The 25,086-nt window shown below is 40.6% G+C and overlaps 1 protein-coding gene across 1 annotated transcript in view; it reads right to left on the reverse strand.

The window, feature by feature from the left end:
- IARS2 (isoleucyl-tRNA synthetase 2, mitochondrial) overlaps positions 1–25,086 on the reverse strand; it is a 67,752-nt gene that overhangs the window by 1,244 nt on the left and 41,422 nt on the right. Inside the window, exons 13-22 of the mRNA XM_086694717.1 lie at positions 21,454–21,556; positions 20,517–20,610; positions 10,490–10,598; positions 8,046–8,148; positions 6,919–7,044; positions 6,217–6,348; positions 5,010–5,116; positions 4,079–4,224; positions 3,172–3,362; positions 862–1,006 (exon numbers count right to left, since the gene is read on the reverse strand). Of these exons, the coding sequence (XP_086550843.1) occupies positions 862–1,006; positions 3,172–3,362; positions 4,079–4,224; positions 5,010–5,116; positions 6,217–6,348; positions 6,919–7,044; positions 8,046–8,148; positions 10,490–10,598; positions 20,517–20,610; positions 21,454–21,556 (1,256 nt within the window). The remainder of the gene's footprint in view (positions 1–861; positions 1,007–3,171; positions 3,363–4,078; positions 4,225–5,009; positions 5,117–6,216; positions 6,349–6,918; positions 7,045–8,045; positions 8,149–10,489; positions 10,599–20,516; positions 20,611–21,453; positions 21,557–25,086) is intronic.

Below are 25,086 nucleotides of genomic sequence, written 5' to 3' on the forward strand. Positions count from 1 at the left end.
ACATTTTGAGAAGCAAGTGAGAATCTCTACTACGTGGTCAGGGTTTCCAGGCCTCAGATTTACACTGATGACCATAAATTAGCCTCACACCTCCCGATGACACCTAACAACTCTGGAAAACACAGGCAGCATCCCCTTCCCAGAGATCCCGCGTGTTATTCTCTGTTAATGTTGCTGTGCCTCCATCGCATCACCGACAGTACTTGCTTGGGAGAGAGACCGTGGTGGGCACGAGTTCGAAAAGACCTCTTCCTTAACCCTTCATTAAGAATGCCCACATCTTGGGGCGCCTGGTGGGTTGAGTATGACTCTTGATTTCGGCTCACGTCCTGGTCCCAGGGTCGTGGGATCGAGCCCCATGTCGGGCTCTACACTGAGCACGGAGACAGTCTCTCTCCCTGACTCTGGCCCCGTCCCCCACCTGCACTCTCACTCTCTCTAAAATAATTTTTTAAAATGGCTAAATCTGTTAACATAGGGTGGGCAAAATAAGCAATTTCAGAGTCAACGCTGGAGAAGGGCAGGCTAGGCAGTACTAGGGTACTGAGTGTCAAAGGACAGGAGCACAAAAAGCCAACGGGAGTGAGTGAGGCCAACTAACTTCACACACAATGACAACTATCAATTACTCACAGGACAGCAAGGGAAGCTCTCTCCTCTCCCTAGTCCTGGGTTCCCAAGGTCATCATGCAGGACGCTTCTGAGAGCTCGCTTAGAAACTTGAGCCACTTCCCATAAAAAGATGTATTCTAAGAACATATCTGCCTTTAGAATACACCTAATCCACGGGAAAGCTGGAGATGACCTTCGATTATCACTCAGTTCTCCAGGTCCCTCTCGTTACTGTGGCCTCCTCCTTACCTTCTAAATTGATCAGAAACGTCCCTTTGTGCTCAATCACATCTGTCGTTAGTGTTCGTGGTTCCTCAGGGAGTAAAGTCGTCTGGGAAGCCATCATTAATTCATTCAACTGAGAGGTGCTGGAAGTCTCCTCAGCTTGTAGCATCTGGGAACGAGCATGTCAAAGTTACCATCTCAATTTTTACTGCAAACTGAGGTTGTAAGAATAAATGCTACACTCTTGTGTTTTGTGAGTAACCCTTTGGTACCAATATCTCCTAAATCCATTCTTAACTAGAATGAAACGCTTCAGATAAAATCTTCCAGTCAAGGGGCACCTGGTGGTGCAGTCGGTTAAGCGTCTGACTCTCGGTTTCTGCTCGAGTCATGATCTCACAGTTTGTGAGTTCAAGCCCCACGTCGGGCTCTGTGCTGATGGTGCGGAGGCTGCTTGGGATTCTCTCATTCTCTCTGCCCCTCCCCAACTTGTGCTCACTCGTGCGCTCTCTCTCCCTCTCTCTCTCTCAAAATAAATTTTAAAAAATTAAAAAAAATATCCAGTCAGTAGGTACCTCACTATGCTAGATGTTAAATGTCCCTTATGATTAGAAACACAGTGTTTCTGGGGCGCCTGGGTGGCGCAGTCGGTTGAGCGTCCGACTTCAGCCAGGTCACGATCTCGCGGTCCGGGAGTTCGAGCCCCGCGTCAGGCTCTGGGCTGATGGCTCGGAGCCTGGAGCCTGTTTCCGATTCTGTGTCTCCCTCTCTCTCTGCCCCTCCCCCGTTCATGCTCTGTCTCTCTCTGTCCCAAAAATAAATAAACGTTGAAAAAAAAAAAAAAATTAAAAAAAAAAAAAAAAAAAAAAAAAAGAAACACAGTGTTTCTTATCCCCATTTTCCAAATGAGGAAAGCCACTCGGAGGGGTGCACTCACCCACGGTTCTCAGGCAGCAGGTGGGGAGCTGCGATTCCAGCCCAGGTCTAGTGGCCTCACGGCCCAGACTTCTTTATCCTGCACCCTGCCTCCCGCTTTAGGAGAGGGGTCAAGGCGCTACATGAGCAGACCTGCTTTCGGCAACACAGACCAACGGAGGCAACTGAATTACCCCCAGAACTCTTCTGAAGTACTAGAAAGCTGGGTGTCTGATAAGAGTTTTTCCATTTTTCATTGTAATTCTGCTCTTCAAATGAGTTAGTAAGCTAATATGGACATTCCTTTAAAAAAAAAAAAGCTTAAGAGAAAACAGGAGCTTTGAGGAAATTAATTTGGTTTTAACAAATTCATGTAATTGGTAACTGATAGATCCAGGACTCCATCATCTGACAGCTACCTAACGTAATTCCTAAGAAAAATACATTCATATTTTTTTAAATCCCTAAGTTTTTTCCAATGTAAATGATCCAAACAAGGTGTATTTTTTTAACTTACTACTCAGAACTAATGAAGTCAAAAGAAACATGACATGCAGGAGAAAAGCCCAGTACTAGGCTGTGTAGCCTTAGCTCGCTCACAGTTGCAACGGTCCTCAGTTTCCCGCTCATAACATAAAGGAGTCTGAGCCTGCCAACCGGTAGATTTTAAAACGTATCTTACTGAAATTCTCCGCTATGGTCAACGATCTCCTAGAAACTAGCTGTTTCAAGCCTCAAATCCTAATTTAATCACATTACTAAAAACTTAAAGTGAGCTTACCAACCAAATGAGATGGTCATTTTTCAGAAAACTATGATAGCAGTAAGACTTCTAAAATATAGATTATCAATTCTCTTCTCAAGCATTGAAAGTGGAGAAAAATCTTGAGCCAGTATGTTGACATGAAAGTCAATCTGGCCAATGAACCCCTAAGAATCCCAAGAAGAAAATTCTGATGGTCCTTTCAGAAATAAAAATAGGATGAATGCTTTCAGAGAATGCATGCTGATTTGCTACAGCAAATGAATTTTCTTCAGATTTCCTGAGAAAAAGACTGAAATCCGTTCTTGGATTTGTTTTGACAAAATTCGCAGAAAACTACACCCTGAACACAAAACTCTCAATTTTTATGTACTGGAAACTAATGTCATCGGTTTCTGTCACATGCAAGTAGGCCCAAGGTTTTGCATTTCAAATAGGACTTTATTGCACCTTCCCTGCCCCTCTGGTAAAGTACATACTTTGCAGAAGGAGGGAAAGGAAGCACAGAAAAGTAGGAAACAGAATCTGTGATAATATCAGGGTTACAAGATTTGGAAACTACAAAACCTTACTTACACGGAGATTTTTAAAAGCCAAATTTCAGGTGAGGCTGTAGGATCCTAACATCATTTTCAAAGGTACAAACCACTCCTCACCTCTATTATCTCAAAAAGCAGCCCGGGCTCTATCACAATGGTAACCTGGTACTCGGCGGCATTTTTACCAGGGATGCTTCCAAGAAATGAATCTCTCATTGCACACGCGCCCTCTATTGCTTCCTCTAATCCTGGCTTCTTCCAGATAGAACTTGTTCGAATCCACCCAGTACGAAAAACACTCTTGGGTTCTATTAAAAAAAAAAAAAAAAAAAAGGTAAAGTAATTCACATAGAGCCGTTTTAAACCATACGCAGACCTCTAACCATGAAATATTTATTCACAGAAAATAAGAATTGTTATTTATGGTAAATATTATGGAGCCATTCTAAATGTTTACCAAATATTTATATTCACATTTGGAAATCTAAACAAAGGAAAAAATATATAGTAAGACCTCAAAAGGAAAAAAAGGATGCCTAGAAGAAAATAAAATCGAAAAAATAGCCCCAAATTAACAGTAGTTGTCTTTGCGTAGCGAGATTGTGAGTGACTTTTTCTCTTTGAATTTCTATAGTTCTAATTTACTATAAGCTTACTAATTAACAATCAGGGAGAAAAAACCGTGATAAAAATATTCACTAAAGGCACCACACTTTGTCTTAATAAAACCTAAAATATATTTCACACATTTATAAAGGCATCGAGGAAAAACTGATTTTGCGGTCATGTCAAGTTGCTCGTACGTTTCAGAAAGCACTCCGTGGTGGCTTGAAGGCCATTCTGAAATGCATCGTACGCGGCCCCAAACAAGGGCAGAGACAGTTGAAGGGCCAAGACCTGTCCTGCCACACGCGCGCGCCGTGGACAGGAAAGCGCCCCTTCCACGGAGTAGAGAAAACCAGAAATCGCATCCTCACCAGGGAAGGGTCTTTCTCCTCAGGAGAACAAATCGAGTGTTCCTTACCTTTGACGTAAGGTATGTGCTGGAACGCTTCCTCAGCCAGGTGAGGAAGAATGGGAGCAAAAGAACGAACCATCACGTCCAAGATTTCAGCCAGGGCGGTCTGGCAGGAGCGCCGTCCGGGGTCGCGGGCGCTTTCACAGTAGAGCCTGGGCGAGAACAAAGTGCGCGGCGGGGCGTTACACGCACGCAAGTGCGAGCGCCGAGGCGGGGCCTGCCTCGGGCTGGTCTCCTTCCGCAGTGGCCGATCCTCTGGCTCTCACCACCTTCCGATTTTCCGAGGCAGATGTCCCATCACGGAACTTGACTGATCAACCCTCTGTCCCGGTTCGCCCCTTGCGGGTGCGCTCGCCTTCCCCCACCACTCCCCCCAGCGGCGCCGCGTCCACGTCGGTTTTCCGAGAGACGACAGCCGGAACCCTGACCACTGATACGTTACTTGATGGTATTCATCTTCCTGCGTTCGGAGGACTGGGGGTTACGATCCCCGTGTGTGAGGTCCCTGAGGTGCTCACGGGTCGGGGCTGACACGTCACGGTGGCTCACCCGCCACCCAGGAAGACTAAGCACCAAGCCCTCCTCTGAAAGGATACTGGATAGTACTGATCTGACGCAATGTTCGTACGGTAACAGTTGCCTGTCTCTTGGTCTCTCCTCAAAATTTATAAACTCCTCTGAAAACAGGGACTAGATTCATTACCCCCACTGGCACCTGTTGCTTAGTGCACGCTCACTTTACCACGCAGAGCACAAAGCACGTTCCTTATATCATCTCTTCTCATAATCACATTATGAGGTCGTATTACCCCTGAACTCAAGAACCCAACTTCTTCATGACTGCACGGTGCCGCCCGTCTGGCTCACCGATGTACGCCCGGAGTTTGTCAAGCAGAGTAGACACTCAAGAAATGTTTGAATATTCAGTCCCACATACCTGTCTTTGATTATGCTGAAATAAAAGTTGGAGAGTTCTCTGGTATAAAATGCTCGTAACAGCCGAACAACTTTTCCAAAATCATACTGTTTGTATGAATCGGTAATCTAAGGAACAAAAGCCAGAACAAATTTGGAAGATGGGATAAGCAAGCAAAAATGCAAGTCCTGTGAGCTTGCATTATCCTCCCTGGATCCCTCAGTGAGCCTAGCCCTGGCCCTATGAGCAAAATGTGTTCCTTTTCAAAATCTGCTCAAAGGCAACAGATACAAAACAGGAGATATGCAGTAGTGACAGGATCTTTGAAACATTTCTGGCTATCAAATTTGACTATCCTCAGAAAACACTGAACATTCTACTCTGGAAACTACAAAAGAATACTCGTCAAAGGAATCAAGTTTTTTTGTTTTTAATGTTTAGTTTTGAGACAGAGAGAGAGAGAGAGAGAGCGAGCATGAGCGGGGGAGGGGCAGAGAGAGAGGGAGACACAGAATCGGAAGCAGGCTCCAGGCCCTGAGCTGTCAGCACAGAGCCCGATGCCAGGCTCGAACTCACGATCTGTGAGATCACGACCTGAGCCAAAGTCGGATGCCCAACCGACTGAGCCACCCAGGTGCCCCAGGAATCAGGTTTTAAATGATAAACCACACTATTTTAAAACAGCAGAGACTACAAGTTGCCACTGTTCCCTCATTTTCGCCAGAAAAGTAAAATTGGGCAAACGTCTGCAGGGACATTTCTGACACAGGGTACGTGGAAGCAACCACATTTCCAATTTTTGAGAAAACACAAATTATCTGTGTATATATAAACGGGAGAATATCTTACGAAACACAGAGGAACAGTCATTTCAGTTATTTCTATTCTTTGAAGAGTGCATCTACAGATAAAATATAGCTCCACTTTAGTCCTTCTTCTTGGGGAAATATGTAAGGCAGACCTCGAAAGAAAAGTGTGATCTTAGGGGAAGTCTGGGCCTACTGTTCCCACCAGGTACTGTGAGTCTCTTGAAAAACCACCAAAGAAATCCCAAGACTTCACTACCTAAAGTGAGCCTAAGAATGTGTGGACCTCACCAAGCATGACTTTTCTCAGTGCCATGGTTACTGTTTCTAGTAATGTCTGTTCTGCTTGCGTGCAACTCCAATTTCAACATTCCACAGTGCTGGTATTTCTATTTGCCAAAGGCTTATTAGTTCATACTTACCTTGTTTGCTAAATCCTGCAGTAAGTGTAGCATATACTGGTCTATGACATACATATCGTTAACAGGAATGGTATCTGTTTCTGGGTTGAAACCACTGACATTTCCCAAAAGAAAGCGGAGTGTATTCCTAAGCTATCGAGAAAAAAATATGCAGTCAAAAACAAACGTGAGCCTTTAATTCTTACTGAAAAGTTTTTTCTGTAATTTTTATCCAACTCGTGACTTTCTTAATGGGATTTTTTTTTTATATATATATCATTCCTAAATGATACTACAAATGTCAAAAAACAGACTCTCATTTCAATAGCCCAGGTACAGAAACCACCTCTGGACTCTACACATGAAGGCTGAATTTTCATTGTTATTTCTTTATAACCTTATAAAGGCAAATCCCCCTTCAGTGGCCCAGTGTGTTCCTCTGTATAGGTAAGAATGTTATTTTCACCTGCTTCCCAGGCAAAAATAAAGATAAATGGAATGAATGTGAAAGTTCACAGAGCACACAAAAAGTATATAAAATTAATATAATTTTGTATTCTCTTATGCTAGGTTATATTTTATAAAATATAAAGACAGCATATAAAATTATTAGGATTACACTATGTTTTCACTGTTTTGAAATGCCAAATAAAATGTACTTCATTTAAAAAAAAAGTCATTTAGCTCACTTTTTATTCGGAAATGGGAAGAAGTGACGCTGACCTTGTTAATATCATCTCTGGCAGCATTAAGTGCAGCTGGACCAATGGTCACTTCAGTGAAGACGTTGGACTCGGCCACCCACCAGCGAAGGACATCAGCACCATAGGGAGGCTCTTTGCTTTGATCCTTTCGGTGGAGGGAAAAACATATTAACATATACATGGTGAACGAATGTTTTCGATATTCTTCCTCTGACATATTTGAGCTCAAAGTGAGCATAAGATATACTTGCACTGTAATGAAATAAGGGCTAACAATCTCAGAGATCAGCTGTGTCTAAAAACCAACACTGGAAAAAAGTATGCTCTGCGATCTTGTTTCATGCGTGGATGCGGGCATTTCTGTATCCATCCATCTGTGACTGCTGGGGTCGAAGCAGCGCCCTGATGCCTCTCTGATGGTGGAGGCACTAGCCACTCCGTACACACAGCAGTGATTACTGGGCATTAGGAGGGTGGTACAAAGCCAGAGGAGTAATGGGTATCTGGGTGGCTCAGTCAGTTAAGTGTCTGACTCTTGATCTCAGCTCAGGTCTTGATCTCAGGGTCATGAGTTCAAGCTCCACTCTGGGCTGTGTGCTGGGCATGAAGCCTACTTAAAAAAAAAAAAAAAAAAAAAAAAAAAAAGCCAAAGGAGTAAAACGACAGGTGATTTCTTTTCTGAAAGCAACTCCAAAATAAACCAAATTATTAGCAACTCCAGACACGATGCTCATTAATGACCCACGGTAAGGGGCAGAATTTCTGAGAATGTAATAATGAAGCATGAATTGTAATCTCATTGTTTTCTTATACTGATTCCACTGAACTGTACATTTTTATTGTTTTTTTAAATAAATTTTTACAAATTCTGAAGTTCAGTTAAACAAAGAGATAGCAAGGTTCAGGACCCAGAGACTCAGACCTGAAATGAGTCAACAGGGCCACAACCCCAGCCCTTCCCTTTTTCATTAAAATCACGTATTACCTAAGAGCCTAGATTTAAAACACAGTAAGGCACCTGCTATTGGCATAAAAGATAGGTTTTCATTATTTTTTTTTACATCAAAGTAACTACATTAAAGATTTTGGCTGCCAATTTAGAAGCCTTAAAGCAAAAATAAAAAGACTTTTTAGAGAACCACCTACTTGTCCTCCATTGATGACCACATCAGGATCAATGACATTCCCAAGAGACTTGGACATCTTTTCTCCCTTTTCTCCAAGGGTAAAGCCATGAACAACCACTGTCCTAAGAAAACAAATCAGCTATTATGATAACACAATTCCAACAGTCTTTTTGAAGGTCACTTATAGTTTAAAAAGAGTTATCTTAGCTTGATCCAAAAACCAGGATTTTTCTTGACAGATTATACATGAAAGCTTTTCTTGAAAGCCTAATTCTCAGCTGCTTATTTGTGATGACTATTAGATAATAAGCTCTCTACTTATACATAGAAATTACTTTTTAAAATTTTTTTTTTCAACGTTTATTTATTTTTGGGACAGAGAGAGACAGAGCATGAACGGGGGAGGGGCAGAGAGAGAGGGAGACACAGAATCGGAAACAGGCTCCAGGCTCTGAGCCATCAGCCCAGAGCCTGATGCGGGGCTCGAACTCACGGACCGCGAGATCGTGACCTGGCTGAAGTCGGACGCTTAACCGACTGCACCACCCAGGCGTCCCTGAAATTACTTTTTTGAGAGAGAGAGAGAGAGAGAGAGAGAGAGAGAGAGAGAAAGCACCAGCAAGCAGGGGAGAGGGGCAGAGGGAGAGCGGGAGAGTGAGAGAAAATCCCAAGCAGGCTCCACACTCAGCACGGAGCCCGACGCAGGGCTTGATCTCATGACCGTGGGATCATGACCTGAGCCAAAATCAAGAGTTGGATGCTCAACCGACTGAGCCACCCAGGCGCCCCATACCTAGAAAAATTTTGATGTTTACATTCACTATACAAATATTTTCCTGAGCATCTATGATGTTTTCATTTTGGTCATTAAAACTAACCAGGAAAAATGTCTTATTACTATGTATTGTTATGTCTCAAAAAGAACAGATTATCACCTCAAAATATTTTCAAAAAGACAACGTGAGAAAACTACATCTGCTGTTCTACTGGCTTCTAACAGCAGGTTATAGTAGTGTCTGGCCGGCTCAGTCAGTGGAGCATGCAACTCGATCTCAGGGTTGTAGGTTCAAGCCCCGTGTTGGGGGTAGAAATTACTCAAAAAAAAAAAAAAAAAAAAAAAAAAAAACTACAATCTTTAACCAATCAATCAAATAAAAGCAGGTTATACAAGAAACCTACACATGTAAATTGTTCTGGGATGGGTTTTCGTTGTAAGATAGTAAAAATCTTAAGCTATTCAAAAATTTTTCCGATTCTCTATCCACACACTTGAATAAGGAAAACCAATTATCTGTAACTTAATACCTAATTTAACAAAACAAGAATGTTTCAGTTAATTAGCCACTTGTGGACATTACAGATACAAGGAGATGTGACCTCAGGCCGTCTTCAAACATCGCAGAGTACCATCCTCCACGTCAAGTCTTCCCATATTTCAAGATCTAGCTCTTCGGAGATTTCCCCACTCCTCCAGTCGATGCTGACTTTACCTCTTGTGGGAATTACGGTCTGTGTCAGTGACAAGACTTCTCTGTATTGCTGTTTGTTTTTTTTTTAACTTCAAACTCATTTCTCATGAAACAAGAGACTAAGCTAACAAAGGAGGTGCTTTATCATATCCAGGCATAACTCGGAGATATTGCAGGTTTGGCTCCAGACTACTGCGATCAAGTGCATATAAAAGTTATGTCTACACTACTGTATTCTATGAAGTGTGCGAAAGCATTATGTCTAAAAAAACTATGTACATGTCTTAAGTAAAAAATACTTTATTGCTAAAAAACGCTAACTATCACCTGAGCTTTTAGCAAACTGCAATGTTCTTGTCGGGGGGAGGTCTTGCCTCGATGCTGATGGCTGCTGACCGGTCAAGGTGGAGGTCGCTGACAGCGAGGGTGGCTGTGGCAATTTCTTAAAGACAACAGTGAAGTCGGGCACACTGCCTGACCCTGCCTTTCACACACCACTTCTCTGGGCACGCAATGCTGTCTTACACCGTTTTACCCAGAGAACAACTCCTTTCGAAACTGAGCCAAGGCCCTCAAACCCTGCCACTGCTTTACAACTAAATTCATGTGATACTCCAAATCCTTCACTGTCCTTTCCAACCATCTGCACAGCCTCTTGGCCAGGAGTAGATTCCATCTCAAGAAACCACCTTCTTTGTTCGTCTGTAAGAAGTGGCTCCTCACTGTGAAAGCTGTGTCACGAGACTGCACGATTCGGTCCCGTCTCCAGGCTCCACTTGTGGCTCTGCTTCTCCTGCCGTTTCCACCACGTCTGCAGGCACTTCCTCCACGGAGGTCCTGAGCCTTCAATTTATAAAAAAAAATGCAGCATCTGCGAAGCACAACACAGCGAGTTCTGCCGGGATAACTGCTCGGCACGGGGCTTGGCACCGGCCAGGGCGCCGCACAGGTCCTCACAGCGTGAGGACACCTTTAGCTCAGCTTGAACACTTACTTAAAAGGTGCTTTTTTCCTTGTTGCCGCACTTGTTAATAAAGAAGACTGAAACCAACCACCAAGCTGGTCTTTTCCTTCCAAGTACAAATCTGCTCTTTGGTCAGTACCTCAAAATAAATATTAAAGAACAGAGAAATTTAAGTTAATTAAAATGGGAAAATGAAAGTAAATATGCATCAAAGTGTTAACATAATAAAAGCAATCACGTCATTTATTTCATGCGTCATGCTACCAGTCACTGGAGCTATTACCCTCTCGCTGCCCATTTATTAATCAAGAGAAACAGAATAAACATTGGAGTATGATCTCCTAAACTAGAAGTAACTAAAACACTACCTAAGTTAGGGACTGATTGGGACGCCCGTGTGGCTCAGTCAGTTGCACCTCTAACTTCAACTCAGGTCATGACCTTGCAGTTTGTGGGTTCGAGCCCCACATCGGGCTCTCTGGTGTCAGTGCAGAGCTGCTTCACACCCTCTGGCCCCCTTCTCTCTGCTCCTCCCCCACTCAGGCTCTTCTTTCTCTCTTAAAAATAATAAATAAAGATTTAAAAACTTAAAAAAAGGATAGTGACTAATTAATAATTACCGATATCAATATTTTCAGTTGTCTCTTATGAAAATGAGCATCTAGCTTTATGTTAATTCATTTGATTCTCACAGTAACTCTATAAGGTAGGTATTATCATCATCCCATTTCACAGATGAGGAAGGTGAAACACTGAGATGTTTTAGAACTTGTCCAAATTTATGGGACAGTAAGCGACAGAGAGGGATTCTGAATCTAGACAACCTGGCACTGGAGTACATTTAACCAAGAAATTAAACAAATCAGAAAAAAGAATCTTTTAAAAAGGGCAAGTTATAAACTTCTAATTTGACAATGACCCAGTCAAAGATGGACCAACTATTAAAAAGCCATGTGAGGCAGGGGTTGGGGTGAGCGATGAGGGGTTGGGGTAGGAGGGATGAATGGCAGAGCACAGAGGATTTTTAGGGCAGTGAAAATACTCTATGTGATACTATAATGATGGATACATGTCCATTATACCTTTGTCCAAACCTATAATATGTACAACACCAACAGTGGACCATAACGTAAACTACGGACTTTGGGTGGTCATGATGTGACGCTGTAGGCTCATCTACTGTAACAAATGTCCCACTCTGGTGGAGGATACTGATAATAAGAGAGGCTATGCATTTGTGGGGGCAGGAGGTATATGGAAAATCTCTACACCTTCTTCTTAATTTTTTAAATATTTATTTTGAGACAGAGAGAGAGAGCATGCAAACAGGGGAGGAACAGAGAGAGAGGGAGAGAGAGAGAGTCCCAAGCAGGCTCCACACTGTCAGCACACATCCCAACGTGGGGCTTAAACTCACGAGGCGTGAGATCATGACTTGAGCCGAAACCAAGAGTAGGTCATTTAACTGACTGAGCCACCCAGATGCCCTTGAGTGTTTATTACTTTTGAGAGAGACAGAGAGAGAGAGAGAGAGAGAGAGAGAGAGAGAGAGAGAGAATATGCGCTGGGGAGGGGCAGAAAGAAAGGGAGGCAGAGAATCCAAAGTGGGCTCTGCACTGTCAGTACGGAGCCCAGTGTAGGGCTTGAACTCACGGACCGTGAGATCATGACCGGAGCTGAAGTTGAAGTTGGACACTTAACTGACTGAGCCACCCAGGCTCCCCTCTTCTTAATTTTGCTATAAAACTAAAATGGTTCTTTAAAAAAAATAAAGTCTTTTAAAAGAAGATGTAGTAAAAGGAGAAAAAAATGTGGGGCCCCTGGGTGGCTCAGTTGGTTGGGCCAATGACTTAGGCTCAGGTCATGATCTTGCGGTTTGTGAGTTCGAGCCCCGCGTCGTGCTCTGTGCTGACAGCTCGGAGCCTGGAGCCTACTTAGGATTCTATGTCTCCCCCTCTCTCTACCCCTACCCTGCTCACGCTCTGTGTCTCTCTGTCTCTCAATAATAAATAAATGTTTAAAAAAAATTTTTTTTAAATTAAAAATTAAAAAAAAAGAAAAAATGCTCTATGAACAACTTAGTCTCAAATTTGTTAGGACATATACATAAGCAAGCTTCAGGGCTACTTCAGCATTCAACAGTTAACCAGTTAATTCAGGAGTTAACAATCTAAGATAAAAGACCATTTGGCAAACATCGTAAGTAACAATCATTTCAGTCAAGACTCATCAAGGGTGAAAATTTGGTGAGAACACAGGGTATTTCCATAGTTGTCAAGTGTCTCTCTATAAGACACTTCCTAACGTAACAACCCCTCTGGCGAGATGGGGGTAAGAAGTCACCGTAATGGAGAAAACAAGCAGACACCACTTCCAAGTGACCAAAGTTCAACATCACTGGTAAGTCACTGTGTGACTTCTGTTACGATGTGGAAAAGGACACAGTGTCTCTTCCGTGATATTCCTGCCCCAAACGCATAGTCTAAACCACATCATAAGAACACATTACACAAACTCAAAATGAGGGGCCATCGACAAAATAACCTGTACATTTATGTACGTCAAGGGCATGAAAGACAAGATCAAAGTAAGACTAAAGCGACGTGACACCCATGCCACGTATGGTCTTAGACCCTAGGACACTTACTTTCCCTCCTTCCCGAGAAAGGGCGTCACTGGGTGAAATGTGAATAAGGTCTGTAGATAGGTGACAGGATGGTGACAGGATGGAATCAGGGTCATTTCCTGAGTTTGATACTCATATTGTGATATAAGAGACTGTCCATGTTTTTAGAAAACATACACTGAAAAATTTAGGGATAAAACAGCATCAAGTCTGCAACTTACCCTTAAGTGGTACAGAAAAAACTGTATATACATAGCCATAGGGAAAAAATACATAAAGCAAACAGTAAAATGCTAACTTTGGAAAATCTAGATGAAGGGGAGATGCTACTTCCTTACACTGCTCTGTGACTTTTCAGAATAAAATGTTATTTATTTATTTATTTTTAAAGAATATGAGGGGCGCCTGGTGGCTCGGTCGGTTGAGCTGAGACTTCGGCTCGGGTCATGATCTCGCAGTTTGTAGGTTCAAGCCCCACGCTGGGCTCTGTGCTAACAGCTCAGAGCCTGGAGCCTGCTTCAGATTCTGTGTCTCCCTCTCTCTGCCCCTCCCCTGCTCGGGCTCTGTCTCTGTTTCTCAATAACAAATAAATGTTAAAAAAAATTTTTTTTAATAAAAAAATAAAAAATAAAAAATAAAAAAAGGAACATGAGGTCTTTGGGAAAGATTATTCCCATATTTTAAATCTAAACTCACAACTTTAAAAGCCCCTTCTACTTGTGAAATGAAGATCGGTCCTTATGCCCTAAATATTGAGGATTCAGGGTTATAATCCTTATGTGACAATGCGGGTCTGGGGGGAGGTGGGAGACAAAATTAAAATAATTAAATCAAGCCAGTTCCATTCATTCAACATTTCTGGCACTTATCACCTGACAGGCACTGTACTAGGTCCTGGGGCAGAAAATGCAAAGAAGTCTGGCATCTGTCTTCTTGGAGCTGACAGTTAGGGGGTGAACTTTATGTTAAATAAGAAATAATTGTGCTGGTTGTTATCATGGCAAAACTGCACTTCAGCCTAGTCTCCGCAGCCAGGAAAGTCTAAGAGGGTAAGAAGACAAATGCATATGCAGTAAGAACAAAATGTTTTAGCCTCAACATCTAGAATGCTACATCTACAACCTACTTTTCTTCTCCCTCTACTGACTTGTAGCCATTTGTAACCCTAACCTTCTTTTTTAAATCTTTTTTTTTTTTTTAATTTTTTTTTTTCAACGTTTATTTATTTTTGGGACAGAGAGAGACAGAGCATGAACGGGCGAGGGGCAGAGAGAGGGAGACACAGAATCGGAAACAGGCTCCAGGCTCTGAGCCATCAGCCCAGAGCCCGACGCAGGGCTTGAACTCACGGACCGCGAGATCGTGACCTGGCTGAAGTCGGACGCCAACCGACTGCGCCACCCAGGCGCCCCTTAAATCTTTTTTTAATGTTTATTTTTGAGAGAGAGAGAAAGACACAGACAGGGCGTGAGCATGGGAGGGGCAGAGAGAGAGGGAGACACAGAATCCGAAGCAGGCTCCAGGCTCCGAGCTGTCAGCACAGAACCCGACGTGGGGCTCGAACTCACGAGCCTTCAAGCTGTGAGATCATGACCTGAGCTGAAGTCGGCTGCTTAACCTACTGAGCCACCCAGGCACCCCTATAACCCTAAACTTTTATAAATCCTCTTCCACTCAAGATGTTAACCTCCTACTGCTGACCACTTTGGGGATGTGGCAGTAATCAAGGAGATGATTGATAACAGAATGCTAGTGGAAATCTTTTCCTGAAGGAAGGAAGGAAGGAAGGAAGGAAGGAAGGAAGGAAGGAAGGAAAGAGCAGAAAGAATCACCAAATCCTGTTCCTCTCTGAAAGCTGCCTGCTCAGGGGCTGGTGAAACAATCACTGACAGTAACCAGGCATCAAACCAAAGTTCTGTCACCTTACTGCAAACACTGCTTCTGAGCCTTGGTTAACACACCTCTCAAACAAGGGGTTTAAATAATCTCTAAAACCTTTGCCCTAAAAGTTTAAAAAGCTGGCTGCTGCCCAAAGACTTACAGTCATCAGGACACTAGCAATCTGACTGCACGGGGGCGGCACTGAGGCTGCCGGAGTCCCAGTCCTGTGTGTGGGACGCACCAGGTGTGGGGTCAGAGCTTAACCTTCCCACGTGCCCAGGTCTTTACTAAGATGAGGACAACCCCAAATGTATTTACCTTACGAGGCTGTAAGAGAGATTAAAGAAGCAATAGGACATGCTGTGTACACAGCACATTATCAGTAAACGTTAATTATTACAAAGATTTATCACAAAGGGCACTGACATTTCCTGATGGAAAATTAAGAAAGGTGTATTTTTTCAAATCATTTTTATATACAAGAATACTTGTGAAAGTATCGTTATCCTAAACTATTTTAAAAATACGTGGTCTCTGATTCTGTCCTAGAACTATATGTTGCAACGCTCTAATAAAATAGGAGGACATCAGCCTACTAATCACAGCACAACAAAACAGCTCATACTTAGCAGGGGTCAAGTCTCAATGCCTTTTCCATTCTCATATAGATACTGAATTGCTGGAACTGGGAAGGAAGCAAAATACCATCCTAGAAAAGGAAGTGTAACCCCAGAAAGCTTCTGCAAGCCAGAGCCTTTCAAGGTGGTGTATGAAACCAGTGGAAAAAGATGGACGGGGTAGTGGGGTGTTGGGGCGTAGCAGAGCTCTGGACAAGAAATGAAAAAAATAAAGCTTGTAGGAACTTTAGAAACAAAGATAAGCTTAGTCTTACGCGGGAAGAAATATGAAGATCTGTCAAACTAAGGTGCTGGAATACTCTGGAATTACTGTACAGCTACAGCCACATGTGATGAATTATTGGGACTATTCCCTATTTTAGTAAGTTTATTTTTAGTAATGGTTGTTTTTCCTAGCAAATGTACATTCTCACTTTAAGAAATCTGTAAAGCACTGGGAAGTTAAAACAAAATAAAATCACCTATATCCCACTACCTAGAGATAACCATTTCATTACAGCGCATCTCTTCCCAGTCTTTTGTCTGTGCTCAGCATTTCCACGAGTTGTTAGCGAATCACGGTATTTGCCCATATCCTTTTATTTTGTATTCTGTACTTTTTCAAATTTAGCATGCCCTTAGATAATACCCACACCCTCAATTATTTTTCAAAAACATTGCTTAGTGGCTGCATATGATTCTGATGTATGAATGTACACCATATTGCTTTAGTAATTTTTCTACACATAGACAATGAATTACTGTGCCAAATCACATACTGTTAAAATAGCATTGTAAAGAAAGAAAGAAAGAAAGAAAGAAAGAAAGAAAGAAAGAAAGAAAGAACACTGTAATGAATATCCTCACACACAGTTCTTCATCCAGATTTGATCACTTGAGAGAGTGCAGGTGTGTGAGCAGGGGAGGGGGAGAGGGAGAGAACCCCAAGCAGGTTCAGCATTGTCAGCACAGAGCCCGATGCGGGGCTCGAAGTGACAAACTGCAGTGAGTGAGCAGTGCGTAAGCTCATGACCTGAGCTGAAACCAAGGGCCAGACGCTTAAATAACTGAGGCACCCAGGAGCCCCACATCTGACCACTTGGACAGGAGAGATGCCCATAAATAGAATTTTTTGGTCAAACGACAGAAAACCAACCCAAAGCTTCTGAGGCATAATGCAAAAATCCTTTCCAGTCCACCCGTGCCAGATTACATTCCAACAGCTGCACAAGAGGGAGCAACGGTGCCAACTTTTTCTGCCTATTTTTTAATCTTCTTTCCTCTTTTTCTTCCCTCAATAGACCTTCTAGTAAAAGAAAAAACTAGAAATAAACCTGGGTGTTGTAATACTCCAGGAAAAGTCGCAATCAACCATGCGGCAAAAGGCTAATATTTCTGTTACAGTAACTTTCTTTCTTAGGAAAATTATAAAAATCATAAACTATTCAGTACCTCTAAGATTATGATTTAGGCATGGTAGTAAATAAAGAATAAACTAATTACAGTGTTAAAAAAAAACTCTCAAAGCAAAATCAGCCAAAAAATTGAGTAGTCTATAATTTCATTACTAAATTTGTTTAACTTAGCTGAACTGATAAAGTTTGAGCAAGATTATATTGTATTTAAGAAGGCAAGTTATAGAACTAGCACAAAACATATTTGTCACAACTACTGCTTAACCAACGTAAAATAATTTAAGCCAAGAGTAATTTGTCAAAAATGTTAGGATATAATTATCAATTTTAAAAATTAGGCTATTTGTAAACTATCATCTATGTTCTTAATAGGGTAATCCTTTAAAAAAGGCTTTGTAAATCTAAACTGTAAATAATAGTTTCTCTTTCAAAAAAATGATCTTTTTTCTATTTATTTCTCTTTATTTGTTAAAAAAAACAAACAAATGAAGTAGAATAAGTATTTTACAACACTAATTCCTTGACAGGTGAAGATAAATAAGTTACGGCACATGCAGACGAGGGAACATTACTTAGCACTACAAAGAAATGAGCTATCAAGCCAGGAAAAGACACGAAGGGACCATGGATACATGTTAAGTAAAAGAAGCCAATCCGAAAAGCTACATACTGTGTGACTCCAACTATATGACATTCTGGAAAGGCAAAACTATGGAGAGTACAAAGATCAGTGGTTGCCAGGGTCAGCTGGGAAGAAGGGATGAACAGGTGGAGCAAATTTTTAGTAACATTTTAGTAAAATTCAGTAAAACTTAGTAAAACTGTTCTGTGCGATACTACAATGGTGGATACATGTTGTTATACATTTACCAAAACCCACAGAGCGCACAACACCAAGAGTGAATCCTAACTATGGACTGTGGGTGATCATGATTTTTCAATGTAGGTCCATCAATAGTAACAAATACACTACCGTAGTGTGAGTTGAAGGCAGGGGAGGTTATGGGGAAATGGAGGCACAGTGTATGGGATCTCTGTAATTTCTGCTAAAACTGTTCTAAAAAATAGAATTTACTTAATATTTTTGAAAACATTATTTTTAAATCACTGCAAAAATTAATGCCTTCGGTAAATGTTTAAAGAATGTTTTAGAAATGATTCACTTAAAAACGCCATTCCCTTTCAGAAAGCGTTCGGGTTTCAGTTTAAGTACTATTGACCTTGAACTCACAATCAAAGAGGTACCTGACCTGGTGTTCAAATTCTTAAGCCAAATCTTTCACTGTTGTAAAACGTGTCAACGAAAAGTAAAACCAGTCATGTATGCCATAATCACCAAATTCATCTTGTTAAACATCAACAGGTACTGATGAAGACTAAATAGCTCAATTAAACTCAAAAGTAAGTTGATTTTAGTTTGCAGTAACGTACTCTGAGGGAAATACGCAGGCATTGAATCATTTATTAGAATTAATGTAAGCATTTGAGAATGGAAAGTAAAATACCCTTCTCGAAAAAGACTTCTCCCTCTTGTTCTTTCTCTCTTTCAAGGAAAGTTTGTTTTATGGATTTTCAAACCGTGAATTCACTATATCTTGGCTCTTTCCCACTTCATTCTTTCTCCCTGTCTTTTGAAAATTTTCTTACCAAAAAAGAATAAAAGCTCAGAGGTAAATAGGATAAAATATAAGCCAATTAATCTAATTCTTTGACTAACCTCACACCATGTTTGACTGATTTAGAGGAAGAGGAGGAGGAAAATGACAGCTCAGTGAAAAAGGAGAAATTACAGTCTAAAATTAGTCTTGTGCATTTATCTGTGAAGGTAGCTTATTTAAGTTCTGGCGGCCTCTATGCAGGCAACATACAAGTTTAAATGACAAATCAGTTCTCCTTCTTCGAATTAATTATCTAAATATGACACCTACTGCTTAGGTGTAATTCTACCACTAACTTCATTTAATAAACTATTTCTTTCCCAAGTATTTAGTTAAAAACATCATCAACTAGAAGGAACGTGACTATACTTTTATCAGCACCACTGGCAGCAGCACAGACGGGTTTTAACGAGCTTTCATGCAGTTTTACAAGGTCTCTAAGTAGAACACGACCTTGCTGTGTGGAGTAATGTGAAACCACTTCTGAAATTAAACTGCAACAACGCTCAAAGCAGCCATTCGTACCAAGGCCAAAAAAGTTAATGAACTTTGAAATACATCATATAAACGATTTTGCACATGGCACACTTTTGCTGAAATTCACGATGCTGCCCCAGTGTGGTAGGAGATACGGAACTCTTCTCCCTATTTATAACACTACTTCTACCTACCTTATGTAGTGGTCCTTGCCTATGTTTTCAGTATAATTTAGGGAAACAAAGTAATCGAACTTGCAGTATTTTCTCTTAGGTGTGGTGGGAGAAACTTACGAAATAATAATTCTGAAAATTATTAAAAACTGTAAAAGATTTTATTAATATGTAATTTATACATAGTCATTATGAATTACTATTTGTATTTTAGCTGTAATATAGAGGAAACATGAATTTACATGGATTAATTTCCTAGGCTACTAGAAGGGGACAAATGATCATATTTACCTACCAGGAATCAGATGTACGTCCTCTCAATAGTGAGGCCCAGTACCAAAAGGATACCTCAAGTCACACTTGGGGACAATCCCTCTCAATCCCGTAATAATGGCCAGCTGCAAAGACAAGTTACTTTCCCACATTCTCTCGCTCCAGAAAGCAAGATCTCTTGGGCCCAGGGTGGCGCTTAGCAGCAATGTGAAGAAGCATCTGATTCATCCTCGTTCCTGCCTTTAACCTCACGGTGATGATGGGCTTTGCTCTTTGTTTTCCCTCTGGTGTTCGCGTGGTGTGCTTAAGGATATCCTCTTAAGCAGCTACACACAACCTCCAATGTGTGCCTTCTCCTACTTCTCCCTGCTACTGCCCACCAGGTCTCTCCCTTCTCACAGTGTGCCCTGTGAGTGAGTGTAACATTAGTCAGCTGCCTGTGTGGAGGGGGGAAGAGCTGTGAAATGACAAGTTCGTGTAAGAAAAATAAGAACCAGAGATCAGGGTATCTGATTTCTGGTCTGAGACTAACTAAGCTATGTAACCATCACCTAATTTGGCTCTAATCTAATCTCATTTCCTCTTCTGAAAAATGATGGGAGTCAGACCGTTTCAATGACTTCTAAATGTTACAGAGCTAATGCCTTGGGTTGCTAAGTGCGTCAAGAAGAGCTGGTTGAGAGGAGGAAGAAATGTCCGTTTTTATCTACCTTGTGTATTGTGGGTCTATATAAAATTTCATTTGGAAAAACAAACAAATTTAGACATCATTGGATTAAATGATCTCCAAGAGCCCTTCCAGATCTAAAATCGTATCATGGCAGGAGATTTTCTTCCAAATAAAAAAAAATACTCCCAGATCATAGATTTCTTCTGAGTAACTTTTATGTATTTTCAAAACTGCTTGACTGGTATATAATCTATTATTTAAAATTACCTGGAAGAACACAAGACCATGAAGTTCCACTATCGAACCAGATGTCCAAGATATCCTGACCAGGCACATACTCCAAGGCATCAGGACCACCGACCTAGTAAGATAACGTGAAAACATTTTAATTATGCAAAGATAGCGATATACACAATAAAAAAGCAAAAAGAAAAAGTCTTAAGAAAATAAAAGGATGGGGAGTCAGGGTGGCTCAGGTAGTTAAGTAGCCAACTCTTGATTTTGGCTCAGGTCACGATCTCACGGTTCATGAGATTAAGCCCCGCTTCGTGCTTTACGCGGACACAGCAAGGAGCCTACTTGGAATTCTCTCCCCCACTCTCTCTGCCCCTCCCCCACTCTCTCGCAAAATAAATCAACTTAAAAAAAAAATAAGAGAATCAAATGCTTACAACCATTAAATTCACATTTTAAAATGAAATTTCAAACATTTCTAAGTATTTTGCAATTGAGTACAACTGCCTCATTTGTATGTGAAAGTGATTGTGGCCACTTGATTCTACACTTACTAACATAAAGTGTTTTCACTTCTTGAAATGATCTCCTAACTTGGATTCTGTTCATGTGTGATGGAATCAGTCAACTCCAATGCAGATCCTACAAAACGCTGATGTACCAAGTTAGGCACCGCTCTCTCATAGTCAACACCTACATCTGCTTAGTCAACTAAACCCGCTAAAAATCAATCTTGGCCCTCAATAAGTAAACAAATAACCCTCATACTCCACTGCTATATTAAACACCAAGCTTCTATGGCTAGGCAAAAACGTCTACTCTCAAACTGCACTGGCTCCTGATTTATAGTGAAATGAACTCATCAACTTTACACAATGACATAAGTACTTTTTAACGCTCAAGAATCCCTTGTGTTTTCATTAAGTCATGCAATGCACACGAAGGTTGTTAAATACACACAGAAATTTACCTGCGATAAGACTTCCTGAGGAAGAAGCTGCTCAGGGGGATGAGTCCACCAGACATCGCTGCCATGTTGTTCCACTAGTTTAATAACATGCTCTGTGGTTTGGCTGTTTTAGGTGGGAAAAGGCAAAACTGTTCAATTAACTACAGAGGGTAATAGTGAACATTTAAAAAATAAGAAACAGCTAAAAGAAAAAAAGAAAAACAGAATAGTTATTTTCCCCTATCCACAGAATATTTTATTCAAAAATATTTATTGAGAACCTCCAGTATCTTAGAGACTGTCCTAGGAACTGGAAATATAGCAGTTGACAAGACAGATAAGATTCCTGCACTAATGGAACTTACACTGTACGATCCGAGATACCTCCCTCAGAATGCCATGTAAACGAAGATGATGCACAAAAAACGCAGCACAGAGCCTAATATGCAGTAAAAAGCCAGTAAGTGCACATCAACTGAAATTGACCATATCTTTGGGAAGACACACAGTTATAAATTCTTTGAAAACTAAACTCGGGAAAATTTATACTACATTTTCTCACAGCAGTAACATACTTTTAATTTATTATCACAGCTTTATTGACGTTACAACTTCCTCTAGTTGCTTTCCATGGGTCAGAGTACATGTAATGGTTAAGAGCATGGACCTTAGAACTAGACAGCTTTGGTTCCATTCCTGGCTCTTCCACTTATTACCTAATGTGACCTTGGCTACAGCACGTAACATTTCTGTATCTGTTTTTAAAATGCAGATAACAATATCATCAAGATGGCTATTAAGGATATTAATTAAGCTTATATATATAAAATGCCTAGGACAACGTCTGGCACATACTAACAAGTATTATATAAGTGTTAGTTATTATTCAAACTCATTTTGTGAAGTCAGGTAAATTTAGAGAGTAATTATGTTAACCTATCACCAAGATACAAATCCGTATTAATATTTACAGATTAAGACACACATACAAAAGCTAACTTTTGAATTATGCTCATTTCCACCACATTCCACTAGTTACTAATTCTTAGTAACTAAGAATTAACTACAGGCCCATGAGAGTCAATGGAAATGGAAAGACTAGTGAACGGGAAAAGCTTTACATTCTTTAAAATTGTTTAATGTTTATTTATTTATTTTTGAAAGAGAGCGAGCGCACAAGTGGGGGAGGGAGAGAGAGAGAGAGAGAGAGAGAGAGAGAGAGAGAGAGAGAGGGAGAGAGAGACAGAGACAGAATCTGAAGCAGGCTCCAGGCTCCAGGCTGTCAGCTCAGAGCCCAACACGGGACTCAAATGCATGAACTGTGAGATCCTGACCGAAGTCAAAAATCAAGACTTGGACCTTAACCACAGAGCCACCCAGGTGCCCTGAAGTCATGAGGTTTTATATTCCTGACCCGTTCCTCACTCGGGGTGGTTCACATAAGGACAGGTTTCAGAATACTGTTTGGGAAATATACTTAGGCCAGCATTTCCCAAACCATCTTTGGGGTACACGGAAAACTCCTAACGTTAACACAGACATACCACGAAATAGTCCACTGTGATCACACAGATTTAGGCAACTCTGATGCTGTGTCCCTCTTTGTAAGTTATGCTGTGAATTAACATATTAAGGATCCTGAGAAGTCCTGAAGCAAATGAACCGATCCCCCTTAATTTAACTCAATGCCCTGAAAAGCTTTACATTCTTAATCTGGATCTGATTCTTATTAATCATGACTATGCAAGGGCAAATCATCTACCTCTTTGGGTCTGAAAATTCACAGATGTGTATGAAAAAATTATTAAATTATTTTAAATTATTAAAAAATTATGAAAGTAAAAATCCAATGGGTATTACAAATTATTTAGATAGGCTCAAAAAATTGAAATTTCAAATACCTAAGTTGGTATGCTAGGAAGGATAGACTGAAAAAGTAGAATGTTATCAGCATCCATTTTAAAGAAGTTACAAATAACAAGAATGTTAAAACGGGCACAAGTCCATATTTCTTCTAGTCATACATTTTCGATGGACTTTAACAGTAAAGATAAACTTTTGTGATAGGAGACCATAAAAACTTTGTGCAATACCTAGTTATATGACAATATTTAGTTACATATTACTTTTTTATATAGTTTGCACAGAACATTTTAACAGTTAAGAAAATGTGAACATACTATAAAAGAAAACCTAAATAACCTAATGTTATTTTTCTAAAGAGATACTAGCAAAGTACATTTACACGTACCCAATTATAGTAGACATGATGTTCATACCAATTCTGAAATGTTCATAAAAAAGAATGATTCTAAACATGAGTGTCATTTTGACCCCTTACTTTTACAATGTTATTAGACTAATTTTAGGTAAATGGTAAAATGAAACAGTAAAACCGTTTCAAAATTGTTAGAAATAAATAGGTTACAAAATAACACAAAACTAAAAGCAAATGGTTCAAGTTTCATATCAACGTAGGAAATACGGTACAGCGTATTAGGATTAATATTAAAATAAAAGCATTTATGTATATACCACACATTGTACTTTTCAAAGCAGTTTACACGCACTTTTTTTAAAAGTTTATTTTTGACACACACACACACACACACACACACACACACACACACACATGCACGCACGCACACACAGAGTTTGAGTGGGGGAGAGGCAGAGAGAGAGGGAGACACAGAATCCAAAACAGGCTCCAAGCTCTGAGCTGTCAGCACAGAGCGTGATGCGGGACTCGAACTCCCGAACCGTGATTATGACCTGAGCCAAAGTTGGATGCTCAACCGACTGAGCCACCCAGGTGACCCTAAAGCACTATCTAATTGGATTCACAGAAAAACATATTTAGTAGCTCCTGACAGATAAACCCTGTTCCCTGCCTCGGGGTTCCTTAAGTCATAAGCCTTTAAACTAAGTAACACCGGTAATGCCAGGCCTTAAAACTGTCTCCTAAATCATGGTTTGATTCTGTTTTTACTTCTCCCTTCAGCTTCTCTAACTCATCTACAAAGACAACCACTGTACCTGTGAATTCACACTTCTATTCTCTTGCCTTGCTAAGCAAAGGCAACAAAGAGTCTTATTACCCATGTGTAATGAAACCCTCAACTGGAGACGAAGTGAGGGAACAGGGCAGTCCCAGGAGATTAGTGTGCTGACAGAACACACACCAAGTCCAAAGACCGGATTCTACCCATGAATTATTAGATACTGATAGGAATACATCATATTATTTTTCTGAGCTTCAGTTTCTGTGAACACTGGGAACAGCTGTCAGAAAGAAGGCCATATGAACCTTATAATTATAGATGACGCATATCCATTTTAGGAGACCAAATTCACCTCTAATGTGACCGACAAGTTCTTTTTTTATATCCCTAAATAGATAATTCAATGAGGTTTTAGAACTATAACTAAAAATACCAAACAATAAAGATTCCCATTTTGGAGCAGACAAGTTATTAAGACAACTGTAAAGTCCCCCCAAGTTTAGTCAACTATCTCTAGTCTAAAATTATAGTTTTAATTGTTATATTTTCTTATAAAGATTAGTAATTCGCTCACATAATCTAACTTTTCAGTGTAAGAAGCATCTTATATACACTTTATTTGCAAATATACTTTTTTTAAAAACTCATAAGC

Source organism: Puma concolor, chromosome E4, assembly GCF_028749965.1.
Source record: "Puma concolor isolate L17-30 chromosome E4, mPumCon1.1.hap2, whole genome shotgun sequence".
NCBI lineage: Eukaryota > Metazoa > Chordata > Mammalia > Carnivora > Felidae > Puma > Puma concolor.